This window comes from Ostrea edulis, chromosome 10, assembly GCF_947568905.1.
Source record: "Ostrea edulis chromosome 10, xbOstEdul1.1, whole genome shotgun sequence".
NCBI lineage: Eukaryota > Metazoa > Mollusca > Bivalvia > Ostreida > Ostreidae > Ostrea > Ostrea edulis.
The window spans coordinates 23,549,683-23,571,561 of record NC_079173.1 but is presented as its reverse complement, the minus strand read 5'-3'; the positions used below and the strand labels follow the sequence as shown (position 1 = coordinate 23,571,561).

Sequence of the window (21,879 nt, the reverse complement as noted above, 5' to 3'; positions counted from 1 at the left end):
GGGGGGTGGGGGGGGGGGGGGTAGCTCCTTGCCTAAAATGCCATTTGAGAAACAAAACTTTTTTTCTTTGAAAAAATTACAAATTCTTGAAAATTGAAATACATTGCTCTTTAACTCTTTAATATTTTTAATTTGTTGGAAATTATTAAAAAATTTTGGGATTTTATATAATAGAAAAGGGAGTTGAGGTTCCAGTAGTCAACTTAAAATCTTTATTACATTAAACAGATCATCCATAGAGGCAGTGGAGAGAGAAACACAGCAACATTAAACTGAAATCTACACACTCGCTTCATTTCGTAAATTTCAAGATTGATGGCACAAAGTTTCCGTACAGACTTGTACATTTATACACGATCAATACGTGTACTCCTAGCTAACAACTCGTTAGTACTTCTATAAATATATCACACCATTAAATCACCCTAATTAATAACATCATGTTATACATGCATGTTATCAATAATAAATATATCAATAATAATTATGTTACCCTTACATTTGTGTCTGTGGTTTCAATAAAACATGATTCACATATCATATCGAAATGCAACAAAACATATATGTACACAGCCATTTTGTATGAAGATTACATGGGAAATTAAATAAAAAGTACTCCCAACAATTTTAACAATGCCTAAAAACTAAGATCCCCACATATAAACAAAAAACAAACAAAAAGAACAAAGAGATCTGCTTCTTATGTAAGAAAAATAAAATGTTTGAAAATATTATCATCACAAAAAATTGGATTTCATCCACTAAAAATCTTAAAATACGTGTATGTTGTGTCAGAAAAGACGAATCCTTGCTCCATCATAATAACGTTAAAACTAAAAGGTGCTAATTACATGTATCAATGATGGAATTTCATATTCAATGACTGAAAATCTAAATGCTATATTACTAGATATGGAAACAAAAACTCCAGATATTCAGAAAAAAATCGACTTCTGAATACAGAATGATTCATGTTAATAAATTTACTACGCAATGCCAGCACTCGATCTGTTACAGCAACAAAAACCACAAAATACCACTGCTTTATAAGCACAACTGAAAGGCCACTTCGCATGACAAAGCATGATATTATTCTAAATCCTTTTTAAAGCTCAGCTGAAATCACAAAAACAATATTTACATGGTTACCATGGCATCCTTCAATTATTTTTTAAAATAATTTCTGACAAAGTCTCAGACAATGAAATCCTATACAGCGACTGTCAAGGAGATTTTATTCGCAAGTGAGAAAAAAATGGTGAGATTTGTGAACACCTCTGTCACTGCAGAGCAGTCATTCTGTTAATATGAAAAGAGTAGAGTTAGGGCTCATACACGAATATACCGGTAACCCGACACAAACACTTTATCTTCGAGTCGCTAATCAATCAATAAAGTATACGCTCACTCGCGAATATAATTGACACAAACACTTTTACCCTTGGCAATTCATGAGCAAATCTAAGTTTAGGCTTACTTAAAAACATAACTCGACATAAACAAACGCTGGTTTAAAGTTCATGTAACATCAATCTACATCATGGATGGAGAAACAAGGAAGTTCCAGTCGCAATCAAAGGATAGGATATCCTCATTTTTCCCTACTAATTTTTCACTCTAATTAAAAAATCGAAATTCTTTTCCTAAATCACTGGATGCCTATATTTGATGGTGTTACTACAGTTACTGACAAGAATGAAAATTTAGCATGGTGATACAAGCATACTGTACGAGGCAAAAACACAATTTATAAAATGAACAGTCAGCAGTACTAATTAAAAGAACAAAGACTTCATAAGTCACTAATTCTGCAATGAGTCTACTTTCACAACAACAATATTCCTGGGGCACTTTTAAATTCTGATTATAGTTAAACATGAATAAAAATAGAAATATTTAATAATTGACATTTTTTTTTCATGTTTCGAAAAAAATCTTGACCTTGAAGTACCCGGTAGTTAACAAAACACAGACATTTATCATGAGAAACAATCAAAGCATCTTAAGAACGGAACTTTTAAAATGCAAAAACAAGACTTAAATACTACATTGCCGTATTTAAACATTCAGTCCTATTGAATTATAACCTTTTAAATCACACATCTCACAACAAACAGAATGTCTAGGCAGACGGACATGAACTGGTGTATTGCGGTTTCGTTTTGAACACATCGTCTATTCTTTCCGCGCCTCAAGGATTTTCAGTGTTGCTGCACACTCCTCCTGTGCGTATTTTAATGCAGCTGAAATTTCCTCCTTGACCTGTAAGGAAATATTCATGGAATGAAAAGTACTATAATTTAGCAATTAAAAAACTTTTATTGATTGATTGTATATTGTCTAACGTCCCTCTTGAGAATTTTTCACTCATATGGAAACGTCACCATTGCTGGTGAAGGGCTGCAAAATTCAGGCCTATGCACGGCACTTTTGAACAGGGAAGGATCTTTAGCGTGATTGATCAGTCAAGCATCTCTGATCCCCTAACAGACCAGGAAATTTACATGTTGACCGCCAGGGAGTCTAGGTGTGAATGGCTGATTATCTTAAAAACTACTATTGAATCATTAGGGGTTCATTACGTTTTTGTCAGAATTTTTATATCACCGAGTTGCGGCATCTTGGGACAACGTAATAACGAGGTCTACTTTATATAGGTTTGTTAAGAAATGGTTTTCTGCTTTAAAATGCCAAAATAATATGTGGTCTTACATAATAAACAGGGAACTTTCAGGTAAAAACGAGGTTCCAATTAAAACGAACCCAAGCTACCAAACAAATTAACCGATCTTAAATTGAATCCCTAGTTTGCACTTGATTTCATACACGCTAAACTTGGCTTATATAATTAAATATTTATTATCATTAATATTATTATCATACATTTATATATCGCTTTGTCTAATTAAGACAATCACCCTAAAGCGCTTTACATGTAAAACAATAAAAACAAACTAAAACAAAGAACAATAAATACATAGAAAAAGGCAAAACTGAGAGTTTTTGTTTTTTATATAAAAATAACTGTATGCATAGATACCGAATTACAAATTAAATCATAAAGCTAACACGTTTCATGAAGCATGCTGGCGTAAAGCGTTGCAGTTCATGCCCAATGTATTTTCAAAAATGAATTGCATAAGTTGTGAATTCTGGGTCCTTTACATCAGAATTAGATTGGCTGGGACAGTCACACCTGAGTCTGTTATTGTGACTGGCTGTGACAGTCACACCTGAGTCCGTTATTGTGATTGGGTGTGACAGTCACACCAGAGTCTGTTACTGTGATTGGCTGTGACAGTCACACCTGAGTCTGTTATTGTGATTGGCTGTGACAGTCACACCTGAGTCTGTTATTGTGATTGGCTGTGACAGTCATACCAGAGTCTATTACTGTGATTGGCTGTGACAGTCACACCTGAATCGGTTACCGTGATTGGCTGGGACAATGTTATATACACACCTGAGTCTTGAATTCCGGGTCCTTTAAGTCAGCCAGGTTGGTTGTGACATTGTAATATGTCCCCCACACGCCAGTCTCGAGCATTCTCACACCAACCTGTGTTACAGTAATGAAATAATAAAACCATGAAGTCTCAGTTGTAAATATCATCACTGCAATACTCATTCTTTACAAAATTCCTGGCACGCACATTCCACCTCCCCAGGATATTTCACCTACACGTAGTCAAGTAATTGTACAGTGATTGTTATAGGATATTTCACTTAATATGTAACATCTGTAAGTTATATGGTAGGAATATAAAGTTTATTATTCGGATATTATGAATGTTAATTGTAAGTTGGAAACTACGTATGTCAAAGGGCCAGGGGCAATAAGCAGCCATATGTGCCCAACATATTTTTCATATTTCAAACCAATTAAATATTTATTGTTCATAATTTTTTTTCAGTGTAATCCTGTATATTAATGAATGTTAAAATATGGAAATGTTTGTTTTGTTGTTTCTTCTTTAATATAAAAGTTATTCAATGTTTCCAGAAATCTGTGATTTTTTGTTGTTTTTTCATTAATTTGCCCCAAAACAAAGAAAATATATAAAAATCAATCTAAATATGGCTGAAATTGGTGACACTAATTGCAATTAATCAGAATAACAGTAAAATATGGTGTTTTAACATTGGGCAAATGTTGGCCCTTAATGCTCATTCTCCTTTGTTTGTTAGTTAGATCAGGAGCACACAATTGTTTGTTTGTTTGTTAGATTAGGAGCTCACCTTTGTTTGTTAGTTAGATTAGGAGCACACCTTTGTTTGTTAGTTAGATTAGGAGCACACCTTTGTTAGTTAGATTAGGAGTGCACCTTTGTTTGTTTCTTAGTTAGATTAGGAGCACACCTTTGTTTGTTAGTTATTTAGATTAGGAGCGCACCTTTGTTTGTTAGTTAGATTAGGAGCGCACCTTTGTTTGTTAGCTTGTAGATTAGGAGTGCAACTATGTTTGTTAGTTAGATTAGGAGCACATCTTTTTTTGTTTATTTTGTTAAATTAGGAGCACACCTTTGTTTGTTAGTTAGATTAGGAGCGCACCTTTGTTTGTTAGTTTGTAGATTAGGAGCACACCTTTGTTTGTTTGTTTGTTTGTTAGATTAGGAGCTCACCTTTGTTTGTTTGTTTGTTAGATTAGGAGCACACCTTTGTTTGTTTGTTTGTTAGATTAGGAGCTCACCTTTGTTTGTTTGTTAGATAAGGAGCTCACCTTTGTTTGTTTGTTAGATTAGGAGCTCACCTTTGTTAGTTTGTTAGATTAGGAGCTCACCTTTGTTTGTTTGTTAGATTAAAAGCTCACCTTTGTTTATTTGTTAGTTAGATTAGGAGCTCACCTTTGTTTGTTAGTTAGATTAGGAGCACACCTTTGTTTGTTTGTTTGTTAGATTAGGAGCGCACCTTTGTTTGTTAGTTAGTTAGATTAGGAGTGCACCTTTGTTTGTTTGTTAGATTAGGAGTGCACCTTTGTTTGTTAGTTAGATTAGGAGCACACCTTTGTTTGTTAGTTTGTTAGATTAGGAGCACACCTTTGTTTGTTAGTTAGTTAGATTAGGAGTGCACCTTTGTTTGTTTGTTAGTTAGATTAGGAGTGCACCTTTGTTTGTTTGTTTGTTAGATTAGGAGTGCACCTTTGTTTGTTAGTTTGTTAGATTAGGAGCTCACTTTTGTTTGTTTGTTTGTTAGATTAGGAGCACACCTTTGTTTGTTTGTTTGTTAGATTAGGAGCGCACCTTTGTTTGTTAGTTTGTTAGATTAGGAGCTCACTTTTGTTTGTTTGTTTGTTAGATTAGGAGCACACCTTTGTTTGTTTGTTTGTTAGATTAGGAGCGCACCTTTGTTTGTTAGTTTGTTAGATTAGGAGCTCACTTTTGTTTGTTTGTTTGTTAGATTAGGAGCTCACCTTTGTTTGTTTGTTAGTTAGATTAGGAGCACACCTTTATTTGTTTGTTTGTTAGATTAGGAGCTCACCTTTGTTTTTTAGTTTGTTAGATTAGGAGCTCACCTTTGTTTGTTAGTTAGATTAGGAGCTCATCTTTGTTTGTTTGTTAGTTTGATTAGGAGCTAACCTTTGTTTGTTTGTTTGTTACATTAGGAGCTAACCTTTGTTTGTTTGTTTGTTAGATTAGGAGCTACCTTTGTTTGTTTGTTAGTTAGATTAGGAGCTCACCTTTGTTTGTTTGTTTGTTAGATTAGGAGCTCACCTGAAGATCAGATTTACAGTTGATGTTGCACGCTTTGGCTAGTTCTTTAATGGTCGGCCAGATATGATTGGCAATTCTCGAGACGGTCACTGGGACCTGTATGGCTGTCTTGATGCCTTCCTGCATGGCCAAATCTCGCCTGAAAAATATAAACAAAACAATTTATCATCACAAAAGAAAATATTTTTAACAAATTCATGAACTTATTACAAATCTTAATATTCAATGAGGTGTGTTGCATTTAGCCTGGAAAACTAATCTTTTTACAGATGCAATATTCCTATAACTTCATTGTGAGGGAATAAAAAGTTAACAAGAGGCCTACAGGCATTATAGGTCACCTACATATTATGTATGTATTATAGTTAAAAGTTCTGCTTTTCCTTAATATTCATTTAACTTTTATAAATTATCAGCAAAATTAAAGAAGAAGCCTTTCAAATGATAAAGACATTTAATTACTATGACCATTCTGGCCCCATCCTGGTACCCTTACCCTTGGGATCATGAAATTCACAATTTTGGTAAAGGATTGCTGGGTAATTCTAAATATCCATTTAGTTTCAATTTAGTATCAATAGTATTAAAGATGTTATTCAAATCTTTTCATATAATCACTATATGCCACACTTGGTTCCTCCCTGGAGTCAGAACCTTTACCCTGGCGATATAAGGTAATAACATTCACATTTTTGGTAGAGGCCTTCCTGCTCTACATGACTATTCAGTTCGTTTTTTCTGACATTTTTGGTAGAGGCCTTCCTGCTCTACATGACTATTCAGTTAGTTTTTTCCTGACATTTTTGGTAGAGGCCTTCCTGCTCTACATGACTATTCAGTTAGTTTTTTCTGACATTTTTGGTAGAGGACTTCCTGCTCTACATGAATATTCAATTAGTTTTTTCCTGACATTTTTGGTAGAGGACTTCCTGCTCTACATGAATATTCAATTAGTTTTTTCCTGACATTTTTGGTAGAGGCCTTCCTGCTCTACATGACTATTCAATTAGTTTTTTCCTGACATTTTTGGTAGAGGCCTTCCTGCTCTACATGACTATTCAGTTAGTTTTTTCTGACATTTTTCGTAGAGGCCTTCCTGCTCTACATGATGACTATTCAATTAGTTTCTTCTGACACATGTGCAGTAGTAGAGGCTCCTGAAGAGTTTTGAAAATTGGTGAATTTTTGACAGTTTTGTCACACCCTTAAGGCCCCATTTACAATTGACATCTCTCTTGTCCTAAAGATGCTTCATACCAAATTTGAACAGAATTGGAAGGGCATCTCTCTTAATGTCCTAAAGATGCTTCATACCAAATTTGAAAAGAATTGGAAGGACAGTTTAATCAAGATCGAATTTTAAAATGTTCAATTGCTACCACATGACTGACGACAATGGACACCAACCTAAAAATGTTACAACATATAATAAAAAACATCAAATCAATATAATTATTTTTTCTTCTAAGTTAAAATGAAAAATGATTCATGCTTACATTGTTTCCTCTTCCTCTGTCTCTTTGGGTAATTTACTTGCCAACTGTAACAAAATCCAAATTCAACTTCAATGTCAAATCATCATGAAATCAACAGGATAATAATCCTAATATTGGTAGCGGGGGGGGGGGGGGGGGCAATATATCGAGGAAGCACTGTACATGAATTTGGAAAATGAAGTATTACAATTTTGCTATGATTTCATTAAAATATTTTGTTGAATAAAGATTTCTTTATTTACATGCAAAGAAATCAAGCAAATGAGTTTGCCATGATAGAAAAAACAGAGTAGCTTTCCTAAAAATTACTTTTAAATTAAACTTCAGATAAAATTCAAACACAGTACGAGTATATAGAAGAAGAAGATGAACTAAATACTAATGCTTTGTAAGTAGGTCAACTTGCCATATAATAATATGTACATTGTGACGGTACATCAAGTTACTACCTATGTATACAGTAATATTGTGAAAGTGGTTATTTACGCTGGGGGTTAATTAAGCATTTTCCAACGTCCAACATTATGGGGGGGGGGGGGGGGAAGAGGGGAGGAAATACGCATTATCTTAATACATTATTATATCATATCAAATACAGTGGAACCCCGTTATTACGTTCCCCCTTTATTACGTTAGTCCGCATATTACGTTGGAATTTCAAAGCACAAAACCATTTCTTAACAAACCTATATAAAATAGACCTCGTTATTACGTTGTCCTAAAATGCCGGGACTCGGTATTACGTTGTAAATATTCCGACAAAAACGTAATAAACCCCTAATTATTCAATAGTGATTCTCAAAATAATAAGCCATTCACACCTTGACTGCCTGAGGCAGTCACCATGTAAATTTCCTGGTCTGTTTGGGGATTAGATACCCTTGACTGATCACGCTTCGATAGATCTAGCGACATCAATACAGGTGAATACCCTGTATAGAAGCCAGTGATAAACAATTAAATAATGTTTATTTAGAAATTGTACTCTATGAAATTTACTTCATTTTTCATATTTTGATAATCAAAGAAATAATTTCTCAACCACCTGCGTGTTCAGCATAGTGTGATTACCTTCGCTATTAAAACTCTATTCACAGACAGCTTTGGTACCAAACAAGAAAGACAAAATTTATCGTAGCAATGTTACAACCGCTTGGGTAACTGCTTGGATATAGGTGACTAAAGGTGTTCAATTAAAAAAATTGTTCGTTGTTTGGACATGCAGATTGGGTGTTCGTAAATCTCGTCCATACATACACCAATCTATCAGCCGATTTGTGCACGGCATTTACCTCAGTGAATATTTTAAAATCCCTTGATGCGAACGTGATTTTAGTGCCATCATTTAGCGTTATAAATGAAATCTTCGTGCATCATTATATTTTTTTTATGTGGATTGCACTTAAATTGTTCTCCGTGCATGTTTATCGTTGGTGAGAAGTGTGCAAGTGTTGGGTATCGTGTGCGTTTTGTGTCTATAGTTTTGTTGTTTTTTGGGTGGGATTTTTTTTTTATTGTGTTGTGTATTGTGTAATTAGAGAACTTAATAAAAACGATGTTTTGTTATTTTTAAATACGAATGTTGAATACGAACCGGAACGAGTTATTGAGAGAAATTTACATGAACGCATTGTTTTAAAGTTGAACAAAATGGCGGTCCAAACGAATGCAGAAAAAGCAACGTTTATCAAAACATCCTTATGTATCCTACACCGAAATAAAGAAAAGGGATAAGAACATGAAGAATTACGGACATTAAAGATAAGATGTAAATAAAACAAAGTATCATAGTCTTTTAAACAAAGAAACAGTAAAGATATATTTACACACCCCTTCACGGAGTACCAACGGACGATATACAATTTCCAAACGATATTTTTAACGGATTTAACTGGGACGTTTATTACGTTGCCCCCGGTATTACGTTATTTTATCATGACAAAATGGAAAACGTAATAACGGGGTTCCACTGTACTTATAACTATACGCTGGGGAAAATTCACGCACTTATAACGTCACCGCATAATTAATGTAAATTTCCTCCACGCATAAATAACCACTTTTACAGTAAGAAGATCTACTCACCATATATTCACTGTAAGCAGCAGCATCAGCATCCACGAACTGCATCAGATCCTTCATGGCTTTGTACAGAGGGGGTATCAGTTCTCTCATTTTACTGTCCAGCTCGAAAAACTTCCTGTTTCCATAGGTAAGAAACCCCACCATACTGCCCAATGAGGCACCCTGTAAATGGGACGCTTTCATGAAATTCCTTAGAATTTGAGTTCATTCAAAGGACATGTATTACCACATACACTCTCAAGCAAATTTTCAGAATAGTAAGACAAGAGTGATTGCTTAGTCGGTAGAGTACACTCCCTTTGTGAAAGGGAGGTGTGTATTCTATTCTAAGCTGAGTCAGATTTAAGACAATAAGTAGTAACTGTTTTATAGTCAGACACTCAACAATATAATGATCTTTTGGAAGATGTCGGGGATTCAATCAAGAACTTAACCTTGATCAAGGTCAACAACACTGCCGTACTAATCTGACAGAGAACAGAAATTTATCACATTGAATCCAGCTGTCCATAAGTTTTAACTATTAATCACTTGTCTAGTATATCACAATGTTTCACCGGTCACGGTAGCGCAGTGGTAGAGCGTACATTTCGTAACTGGGAGATTGTGAGTTCGAGCCCCGCCCGTGCTATGACTGCGTTAAACCTGAGATGTTAAAATAGGTAGTGATTGTTCCTTTGTCAAACGCTCGGCATTTAGAAGCGAGAACCACGGGTCTTTCGGATATGACTTTAAAAACGGAGTTCCCTTATCTTGGCAGGCGTTGGCATGATAAAGAACCCTCACTGCTACGGCCCTGACCTGAGCGCTAGGCATAGGTCTAAATTTGTGGTACTTCACCTACAGCTGGTGACATCTCAATATGAGCAAAAAATTCTTGACGGGACGTAAAAAAAAAAAATCAGTCAATCACAAAGTTCCACAAATAAAAAATTAGAATGGAAGTCAAGTAGAGAAACTCGCTGATTAAGGTAGTTAACTGTACTTACCAGGCTGGCTGCCAAGGCAGCTACAGACCCTCCCCCAGGGGAGGGAGACCTGGACCCCACAGTCATCACAAAGTCCCTGACATTCATAGATACCAGCGGTCCTCCATCAGCGTCGTCTAAAATCATGTATCTGTATCACAAAAAGCAGACATGTAAACACGAGGAAATCACGTATCTGGATCACAAAAAGCAGAGCCGTAAACACGGGGAAATCATGTATCTGTATCACAAAAAGCAGAGCCATACACACGAGAAATCATGTATCTGTATCACAAAAAGCAGACACGTTAACACGGGGAAATCATGTATCTGTATCACAAAAAGCAGAACCGTAAACACGGGGAAATCATGTATCTGTATCACAAAAAGCAGAGCCGTAAACACGGGGAAATCATGTATCTGTATCACAAAAAGCGGAGCCGTAAACACGGGGAAATCATGTATCTGTATCACAAAAAGCAGAACCGTAAACACGGGGAAATCATGTATCTGTATCACAAAAAGCAGAGCCGTAAACACGGGGAAATCATGTATCTGTATCACAAAAAGCAGAGCCGTAAACACGGGGAAATCATGTATTTGTATCACAAAAAGCAGAGCCGTAAAGATGGGGAAATCATGTATCTGTATCACAAAAAGCAGAGAAGTAAACACGGGGAAATCATCAAGAAATTTTTATTCTATGCTCTGTCCGTTTTTAACTCTCAGACTAATTGTGCACATATTTTTAGTTGTTTTTGAAAGTCTTATTTTACCTGATGAATGATGTTCTAATATAATACCTCCATTTCTTAATATTCCAACCTCATGATACATGAACATTATTTTTCTTCATATCAATAAAGCAAATACAAATTTTATTTGCAGGTACTAGAATTACATTTCCCTCCCCAGCACTGGTGAAAATTCATTGAAGGTTTGGTATTGTTAGTATTAAATTTAGTATTTAAGTATAATACATTACTCTATAATCCTCTCTTTAGGACTAAATGGTCCCAAGGAATTCAGACCCAATCTATTGATAACCTACAATATAAAACAAAACATCAATACATTTAATCTGCTGTTTATGTTATATTACACATAGATGAAATACCGTAGATTCCTAAATATACGTGATGAAGCATCCTCACATCACTCGCGAAATAAAATTACTCGCTTCTATTTTCATATTGTTGAAATACACATTCAAACTCTTGATCAATAGACCACTCGCAAAGTTATGATCACGCGATTTGACGTCCATGACACATTTAGCCATTAATATTAAGTCCTGGCACAAAATAAATAATCTACAATAGTTAAGAAATCATACCCATTTGATAGCAATTTTTTCCAGCTCGATCACCCTAATAAATGCACCAATTTCCCTTATGAAGCACATGTTCAACGATTAAAATGTCGTAAAACAAGGACTACTGTAATATTTCTATTGTACAAGTATGACCAATCAGTACACCAGGCATATTATACTTGACAGTACACCCACCAGTCTCAGTTTTTGATCCTCCTCCAGAATAAAGAGATTATCCTTCTCCATGTAGTAGTCAGCTGCCTGTAGGACGGCCTTAAGTGGAACCAGGCCCACAATCTGAGAGCCGCATACTGCTATATTTAGATCCTACAAATATATACAATGGCCTTCAGTGGAACCAGGCCCACAATCTGAGAGCCACATACTGCTATATTTAGATCCTACAAATATATACAATGGCCTTCAGTGGAACCAGGCCCACAATCTGAAAGCCTCATACTGCTATATTTAAATCCTACAAATATATACAATGGCCTTCAGTGGAACCAGGCCCACAATCTGAAAGCCTCATACTGCTATATTTAAATCCTACAAATATATACAATGGCCTTCAGTGGAACCAGGCCCACAATCTGAAAGCCTCATACTGCTATATTTAGATCCTACAAATACATACAATGGCTTTCAGTGGAACCAAGCCCACGACCTGGGAATTACATCCACAATATAGATTATACAAATATATACTAGTACACATACAGTAAAACCCTGTTATCTCGAACTTGATGGGACTGAGAAAAAACTTTGAGATATCCAACAATTTGAGATATCGAGGATAAAATACTTAAAGAATATGTGGTTGGGACTTCCGAATCACTTCGACATATCCATGGTATTCAAGATATCGGTGTTCCAGATACTGAAGTTCAACAGTGCTGTATTAGAATGGATTTTTGTTCAACCTGGGGAGTCCTTTCATATGAAACCTTTATCTTTTTTTAAAAACAGATATTGCAGTATATAACTTGATATACCTTTGCGTCCTTGAGAACTTCCTCATAGACTTTGTGAATAGGGGTCACTTCATGGTCAGTGATATTGACCGACACTTGGGCCATGTTAGCCTCCTCCAGGTACCAGCCGATCGCCTGCACATGCTTCAATCTACCAGGCTTCAATAGAGTAAAAAACAACCCTCAATAATGAACACGGCCAAAGCTAGGGGTGAAAATTTATCTTAAAACCTCCAAGCTTAATGCATGGTGTTTCTGTGACACAAGATGTAATTATGATAAACCATTGAAATAAGCACAACGTATGGAATTTTCTGGACTAAAGATAACACTGGAAAGACAAAACCCTACTTGATACAAGTATAAAATTACCATTATTGTCAAATTAATTGATGTTCCATTTGTAATTTTTTTTTTTAAAAAGCTCAAAAATACAATGAAATATACAACTGCAATAACAGAATTTTCTGGAATTCACATGCACAATCAGAAAGAAATAAGATTGTTCTAAAGTTTAAAACTGATTATAGAATTAATGTCTTATGTTTTGAAATTAGCAGACTGCAAGCCCCTATATTCTGATTCAATATCTATCAAAAAGTATTGAAGCATTTCAAATTTTCAATGATGTACATCTCTCAGCAATGTATGTGTAAGAATTTCGATATCATTTTGTGAATCTTACGAACACTGAAATATTCATGGATGCCATAAGAAAAGGAACTAAAAAATTCTGGTCTTTTCAAAAGTGTGATGGGAAAATTAGGAGGCCCATAACCCACATTGCTCACCTGAGTAGTGGCATTTCCCCCCTTTAATTAGCGCAATCTGTATATATATGTGATGTCATAGGTTTTTGCAAGAAATTCATTTAATAAAGTTTGTGCATGATAGAAATATATCTTTAATCAGTAGGATTTTATTTACTGGGTATAATGAAAATAATTGATAAAGTATTTGATTCTGAAAAAGTTCACATTTTCAATAGATAATGAAATATTCTATATTGTAAAAATGTTGTCAAGGGCAATAACTCCTATGCTGGTATTTCCTCTACTGTATGTCTATTATATAATATTTTTCCCCAGGTATCCACAATTCATTTATTGTTATATGTAACTATATAATTATAAAGTAGCAATTTTTTAAAACTTGATCAAGAAACCTCTTTTGAGCCTTTGACTCAGGTGAGCTAGAAAATTGATATTGAGCCTAGCCACTAAAACATCTTAAATCTTTTAAAATGAGCTGGGGGATGTACATGGCTATATTAGTCTGTTAGAGTGACTCTTTCTCTTGATACAAACTTCAAAATACAAGGTGCAGCTATTAAGGTGCCAATTAACACACCCATAACATGCATTGTGAATAAATTGTGGAATTGATATATTGAAATATAATTATGAAATAATATAGAGTATACTATAGATAAATCAATCTTATATAAAAAAGATTTTTATGTTAATAAGGATATCAATATAGCAAACAATATTATATTATACAGTTTGATGTCAATATTTTTCCTAATTTGATGAACTTTATACAAATAATTGTAAAAACTTCTAAGAAAGTAATATTTGTTTCAAATAAACTCCTTATTTGCATAAATATCATGTACTGAACCAAAAAAATAAAAATCCCCCCCCCCCCCACAAAAAGAAATTAATTGATTTACTGTTTCTGAATGGGCTAGGATTCAAAGTAATTATAAAGATTGTTTATGAAAAATTATAATTTTGCGGTTTCATCCGAAGGGACTGCCCCCATTTAATTGCCTCTTTAATATGACATGCAAGGGGTACTGAGGACCGTGGGGATCCAGGTTAGAATAGGTCCTCAGTACCCCTTGCTTGTTGTAAGAGGCGACTAAATGGGGCAGTCTTTCTGATGAGACTGCAAAAAGCAAGGTCCTGTGTCACAGCATGTGTGGCACAATAAAGATCCATCCCTGCTCAATAGCCATAAGCACCGAGCAAAGGCTTAAATTTTGCAGACCTTCACCGGCAGTGGTGACATCTCCATATGAGTGAAATATTCTTGAGAGAGACGTTAAACAATAATCAATCAATCTAGTAACCTGGATCCCCACGGGACTCTATAATATTGATAATTGTACCTGTTGTTTGACAAGTGCTTCGTGCAATGTATATTTATGTATATTGTGACCTTTTTCTCACCACAGATTACTGCTAAGCATTGCTACATTATGTACATAGTTCTGACATGTTTGTAAGTGTTGATGGTTTTCTACATATTAATAATGCTTTCTGTATACCAAGTACATGCTTAAATATGAGTCTAAACTAAATATGTTCTTACAAGACTAATACCTCTTCCATTTTATTACAATTTTGAAAATTAATTATGGTTCCAAAATAATTTGCATTCAGACAGACATATAGATGGACAGGACAATTTATATAATGTGTTCTCCTAAACTGAGATATATATATAATGTGTCCCGTTAAACTGTGAGATATATATAATGTGTCCCCCTAAACTGTGAGATATATATAATGTGTCCCCCTAAACTGCGAGATATATATAATGTGTCCCCTAAACTGTGAGATATATATAATGTGTCCCCCTAAACTGCGAGATATATATAATGTGTCCCCCTAAACTGTGAGATATGTATCATGTGTCCCCTAAACTGTGAGATCTATATAATGTGTCCCCCTAAAATGTAAGATATATATAATATGCCCCCCTAAACTTTGAGATATATATATTGTGTCCCCCTAAACTGTGAGATATATATTATGTGTCCCCCGAAGCTGTGAGATCTATATAATGTGTCCCTCTAAACTGTGAGATATAAAATATATCCCCCTAAACCATGAGATCTATATAATGTGTCCCCGTAAACTGTGAGATTTATATAATGTGTCCCCGCAAACTATGAGATATATATTTATATATACAAAAGTCTAAATCTAATAAATATGAACTCTCCAACAGTCCTTTTCTAATAATTAAAAGATACATGTAAAACTATTGATCTACTAAGCAAACTGTAAGTGTACATAATTATATGTAAGTATGCAACATACATATGTACTGTCAATTACAATCAGGCCAATTATGGATTTCCTTAATTAATACATAAGTCCAAGAAACAGTAATTTTGAATTACAAAGAAAAATATAAATTTGTGGTTAATAATCAAACCAAAAGTATAAAGTTAATTGACGTTAATTCACAATCATAGTGTTAGAGTGAGAAAAGGAAAGCATTTATATATACAATTTTCCCACAATAAATTCAATCAAATATGAAAACATGTACACCAGACGTTTGCTGCATTTAATTTTTATAAACTATTACCTGATATTGCCATTTAGTTCCATAATGCTAAAAACACGAGATAACCCCTTTTTAGCATAATTATATCTTTAAAAGACTAGTACAATTTTATGCAATTTTTTTCACAACTAATTTCATGAAGAAAACACTTAAATTTTAACAATTCAGGATTATTATCATGCACATTAAATTTTACCCCTTCAAAAGAGCAATTTTTATTTTTCAACTTTTTATTTTGAAACAATTAAATGAAAGAAAAACAATTATCAAAAGGCCAATATCCTGGCTAAAAAAAAATCCATTAATATCTAGCTCTTCAATTTTTAGACTTCAGGTCAAAAAGTGAAGTTAATAGTGAGCAAAATTCACACAGTTACCTACCCCCTCCACATCAAAACCTGTTCCATAGCACTGTAAAAATAGGGGTTAAATAATAATAATAAAATTTATATTGCACCTTATATAAAACAAATTACTCTAAGGCACTTTACAAGAGTAAAAAGAAGAATAAAACAATAAAACACAATTAAATGAAGTTAAATGGCATAAGATCTTACATCTGTAAAATTATCAAAATAAAACACTATAATTAAGATCAATAGCTAAAGTTGTTTTTGTTTTCTTGGTTTTTGTTTGTTTGTTTGTTTTGTTTTGTTTGTTTGTTGGTTTTTTATGTTGAGCACTATGCAAAGTATTAGAAATCAATGAAATCAAATATTAAGAAGATTTAGAAAGTTGCATTAAAATGATTGTATTATGTAGTCATACATATGCTATTATAATTATAGTACTATAATGTAAAAGTGTAACATGATTAAAATACCATTCAATCTGATTAAAACAACAACCCCACCCCCTTAACCTTTGAATTTTATTTATAGTCATCAGGCTAATGACTGGAAGGAGAAAGGGGGGGGGATAAATAACATATCATTATCATTGAATAAATACTTCTTAAGATTTTATTTCACACAAAGTTGATTTATGGAAGACTACCATAAATAGAGGCCATTGTGGTCTCTATACTGTCGACCATCTTGAAAAATGCTTGAATTGTGTCCTATGATAATACATGTCATATTCCAATAAGCCTATAGTCATAACATTCCACAATTATAGGTTTATATAACATTTCTATGATATGCTGATGAATCTGTGTTATGTATATACCTATAGGTATTCTGTTAATTATTAATAATATGAATGACTAAAATTGATAAGAGTCTTAATCACTGAAACTGCCATGTGGGCTAGCTGGAAATTAGGGAAGAATATGTATTTCATGCATTCTATTAATAATATCTACAAAACAGTTATATGTTCAATAATAAATAATCTTTTCAAATATTTATAAAACTAATGTACATGCATATGTAATTTACAAGGTTATTGAAATGATAATGAGTGTATTCTATCTTAATTTAGTTTGGTTATATTGCAAAGACTCTATGTATGCAAATCTATATCAAGGATTTTTTTTTTTAAAAATGTTGATTGTTGCACAAAATCTAGATGAATTCAACTTGTCAATAACTATTAATTATAAGCACTGAATCAAATTTACTGTCTTGTTAAAATTTAACAAACTTTTGTGCATCAAAGTTTGCAGGTACATATTTTAAATTTGTTTATGAGGGTTATTCCATTGGATGAAAGACCAGGAAACCCGTCCCATTTGATCCTCCTCCACCTCCTGACACAAACTAACAACACCGAGGCCCACGGGCCACATTGCTCACCTGATTGTGATTTTTTAAATATTCCTTTTTTTTTCAATCTTTATTTCCATGAAAAATTTTGACCCCATATTGTAGCCCCAACATAACTCCAAAGGGTCACAACCTGACCATGAAACATGGTCAAAGATCATGGTATGATATGCAAGGTATTGCCATAAGGAATCTATATACAAATATTGCCTAGGTTAGGTTTTCTAAAAAGTTGGTTAAACTCCCAAGATCAAGGTTACAAGGTCAAACACTTTGGTACCACTAAAAGGGTTTTCGCAAGGAATGCATGCATAAAATATAAAAGCCCTATCACTCACCATTTAAAAGTTATAATCAAGGTTAAAGCTTTGGTTAAAGATTTTAAATTTGGGTCAAACTCCAAAGTCAGTGTCAAATTTGAACTACCTTAAGATGCTCGCATATTAGATATCACTAATCATGTCCATGTTGTTCTTGAGAAGAGGATTTTTTAGAATTTAATCCCTGTATATTCTTATATAAAATTCCCTATTGTGGTACCCAATCTACCCCCGGGGGTCTTGATTTGAACAAGCTTGAATCTGCACTACCTGGGGATGCTTGCACATTAATATGAGCAATAATGGCCGTGTTGTTCTTGAAAAGAAGATTTTTATCAAAGATTTATCCTTTATGTCTCCATGTAAGATTTGGACCTATATTATGTCATAAAGCTTTGAAGTAAAATTCAACTTTTCTGGCCCAGTTGTTCTTGAGAAAAGATTTTTAAATGACCCCCACCCTATTTTTACCTTTACTTGATTATTTCCCCTTTGAATGGGGTATGATCCTTTCTTTGAACAAACTTGAATTTCCTTTACCCAATGCTTTGTAACCAGTTTTATTAAGATTGAATTAGAAGTTCTATGAGAAGTTAATGACAACAACAGATGCCAGACAAATTCCAGTCAGAGAAGCTCACTTTTGCTATGGTGATGTATAAAATAAAGGTACTCTCATATCGACAGTCTACAACATTTTACCCAATCTGACTCTAAAGCAAGGCAAACCCAATACTTTACCTGTTCTTTGCCTCTGCCCTGCTCCCTGATGTTGAGGGCAATTCGGTGTGCCTGTTCCTTTGTCGCTAGGAGGTTTATATTGTAGGCAATTAGAAAATTCCTGGCACCGGTTACCGTGGCTCCCCAATTTGAAACAAATTCTGGTGAACCAAAGTCTGGTTTCCACTCTGGTTGAGATAACTTTAAAAAGACATGAACAATGTTATCTTGTATATTAAGATATTCTGTCGTGAGAGTCTATGCGCAGTTCAGTTTTGTTAGAATTTGTTTACCTTCTCGGGAAGTCCTTCGTATTCCCCTTGTCGAATAAATGGTAACGACTTTCTATTGGGATTTTCTGTGGCTTCAGCATACAAATACACTGACAAAAAACAACAAACACTGCAAACTTTTTTTAATATCATATTTAGCTTCCATATAATTAATTTCCCAGTCTTTTCATTTACCTGCAAATTCATTATTGTCATCTTAACAAAAGAAAGAGCATTTGTTTCTATAATCTATAAAGAGATAAATTAAATCGCATTCATCGGTATAAATTTTTTAACTGAAGTTTTTTTTTATTTTCAGCATTTTTGATCGATGGATAGACATATAGATCAACAGACAAGTGAATGGACATTAAAGTTGATAGACATATGCAGACACCTGACAATATGACCCATAAATTGTGTAAGCTCGGGGGGGGGGGGGGGGGGGGGGACACACATACGATACCTGGGACTCCCAACTCTATGGCGAGTTTCTCTCCGAACTCCTTGGCGCATTCCACACATTCCTCCATGGTGACATTTTGAACAGGAATAAATGGACATACATCGAGGGCCCCCATCCTGGGATGTTCTCCTACAGAAACAATTCACACAGTAAAAATATTACGAGTCTCTATTTCATCTGATACTTACAGATGCAGATTCAATACATTGGTGGACATTTTGTAAATCCAAACTCAAGGGAGAAAACTCTTGAAATATTGTTTAACTTTAGTTCACAAAATACTGCCACAACCTGATATAGAGAAATTTAAATTGTGAGTCTTAAGTGTGCATGAATAATTCCTATAGTAAGAACTTGGCATTTTTGTAATCACTGATGAATAATTGATCCAGCTGTTACAATAAACCAAGGCATATATTTATGTGACCATGTTGAAATATATATGTCATCCTTAAAAATATAAAAATCAAACAAAAAAATACTTTATGTACATGACTGTTATATAATGCAAGTCTCAAGTAAATTACCAAATTAAACTTTAAAGGTAATATCTTACAAAGTTAAACAAGTCATCTCTAACAATAGCGTTTTACAGAATAAGAGAATATCAATTGTTTATTTAGATTATCATTGAATGTTCAAGTACATTGTCATATCACAGGTTGTGTCCACACTTTATCTGAACTTCTCAGTTAACCTCGGAGTATTAATGCCGATAGGACATCCAAAACAAGGTGTTTGTGAAGCACTGATACCCCCGTATGAGAACAAAGTAATTCTGGTAACAAAAGAAAGGTATTAATTGTCACTAGAATATACAGTGGACTGTGTGAAATGTAAGAGTCCTATCACTCGGTGATAAAAAGTTATGACCTCGGTTAAAGTTTTTCAAGTAGGTCAAACTCCAAGGTGAAGGTCATGAGGTAAAAAATGTTGGTTACAATGAAAAGATTTGAGGTCTTTATTGTCACAAGGAATTACACATGTGAAATATGAAAGCCCTAGCACTAACTATTCATATGTTATGGCCACGGTTCAGGTTTTTGCAAACAGACAACAAAAAAAACCCAACTAATTATGCCCCCTATAATCTCCAATGAGGGGAGATGAAAAATTGTTAGAGAATTCCGATCAAGCTTGAGTACCAAAAACAGTACATAATATGCTCATAGAAATCTTACATATATATCAGGGTGTTTTTTTTAAGCCATGATTTGTAAAACTTTGCTTCAGGTACTATCAACCATCATCAGGCTGTGACATAAATACTTTTTTTGCATTGTATGAATAAAAGGTCCTACATTTAGCTTAAACACTGCGGCAGGAGGTAGATAAACAAACTAAGAATTCTGTGTGTGTAAAATATTTCCCCAAATTTCACCATGTTCAACAACCTGTAAATATTCTAAACTTAAAAGAAAATTAAACATTGTTGAGATTTAAATACTGAGACTGTGAAAGAAGGTCCTCGTATCAAAACTGTTGGAGGAGTTAGACAAATCAATTGTACTCTCTATGTAATATTTCCTCAAAACTGACCAAGTTCATCAACCTGTAATTTTCTTTAAAAAGAATTAAAGAAAATCAGAATCCTTGCCACATGCACATCTTCAATACCCATACAAACACAGGAAAACAAGAAAGTACTGAAGTGTAGGCGCTAGCTGACTTAGTCGGACAAATTATGTACCCACCATACAATATTAATTTTCAAATAAAGGGGCAAAAATCCTGCAAGAGAGGTTGAAATGGATCTAACTTCCAACATGATCTAGAGTGTCCCACAAAGAAGCTATATACCAAGTTTCAGATCAATATGTGACAGAGAAAAATGAAAATAATAAATATCAAAACTTGAAGATTTTCAGTTCAAATTGTGTCCATGCCCATTTAAATCATCATACTAACAAAGTTTTGGTCTGATTACCAACATCGAAAAAATACTTTTTAATATGGTACATGTATATATACCTTTAAGAGGATAGGAACAGTTAGTATACTCAGTGCACTTAGAAACAAATATGTATTAGTTGGCAAAACCACATTTGCTTATCCTTGGAAATCAATGAAACTTAAGAGAATTGCTACAAATAAGTTGTGGAAAGACATTTTGTTATCAATGAATATTGCTCCATAAATCAAACATTGTTAATTCTCTCTTTCCCATGGGGGTCTGTGTTAGAATAGGTCCTCAGTTCCCCTTGCGTGTCATAAGAAGTAACTAAATGGGACAGTCCTTTAAATGAGACCACAAAAAACTGAGGCCCTGTGTCACAGTGGGTGTGGCACGATAAAGATGATCCTCCCTACTTAAAGCGCCGAGCATAGGCTTAAATTTTGCAGCCCTTCACTGGCAATGGTGACAATACCATATGTATGAAGAAACGTTAAACAATATACAATCAATCAATCTCTATCTCTCTGTACCTTTGTGCCTCCTCATATCAATGGCTTGATATGCCACTCTTGCTCCATTGAGGGCACCCTCTACAATGGCCTCTGGTGACCCTACAAATGTGTACACTGTGCGATTGGTG

The 21,879-nt window shown here is 34.2% G+C and overlaps 1 protein-coding gene across 1 annotated transcript; it reads right to left on the bottom strand.

Annotated features, from left to right (window-relative positions):
* LOC130050680 (formimidoyltransferase-cyclodeaminase-like) lies at positions 1 to 21,875 on the bottom strand (the record flags this gene model as incomplete). Its single annotated transcript, XM_056150893.1, has 15 exons — positions 1 to 2,262; positions 3,464 to 3,559; positions 5,712 to 5,850; positions 7,208 to 7,251; positions 9,293 to 9,454; positions 10,282 to 10,411; positions 11,246 to 11,307; positions 11,771 to 11,902; positions 12,571 to 12,708; positions 15,877 to 15,903; positions 16,237 to 16,266; positions 18,626 to 18,805; positions 18,898 to 18,986; positions 19,343 to 19,471; positions 21,770 to 21,875. Coding segments are annotated over 15 exons (1,551 nt in total), but the record flags the coding sequence as incomplete, so codon positions are not given.
* Positions 21,876 to 21,879: the final 4 nt, after the last annotated feature.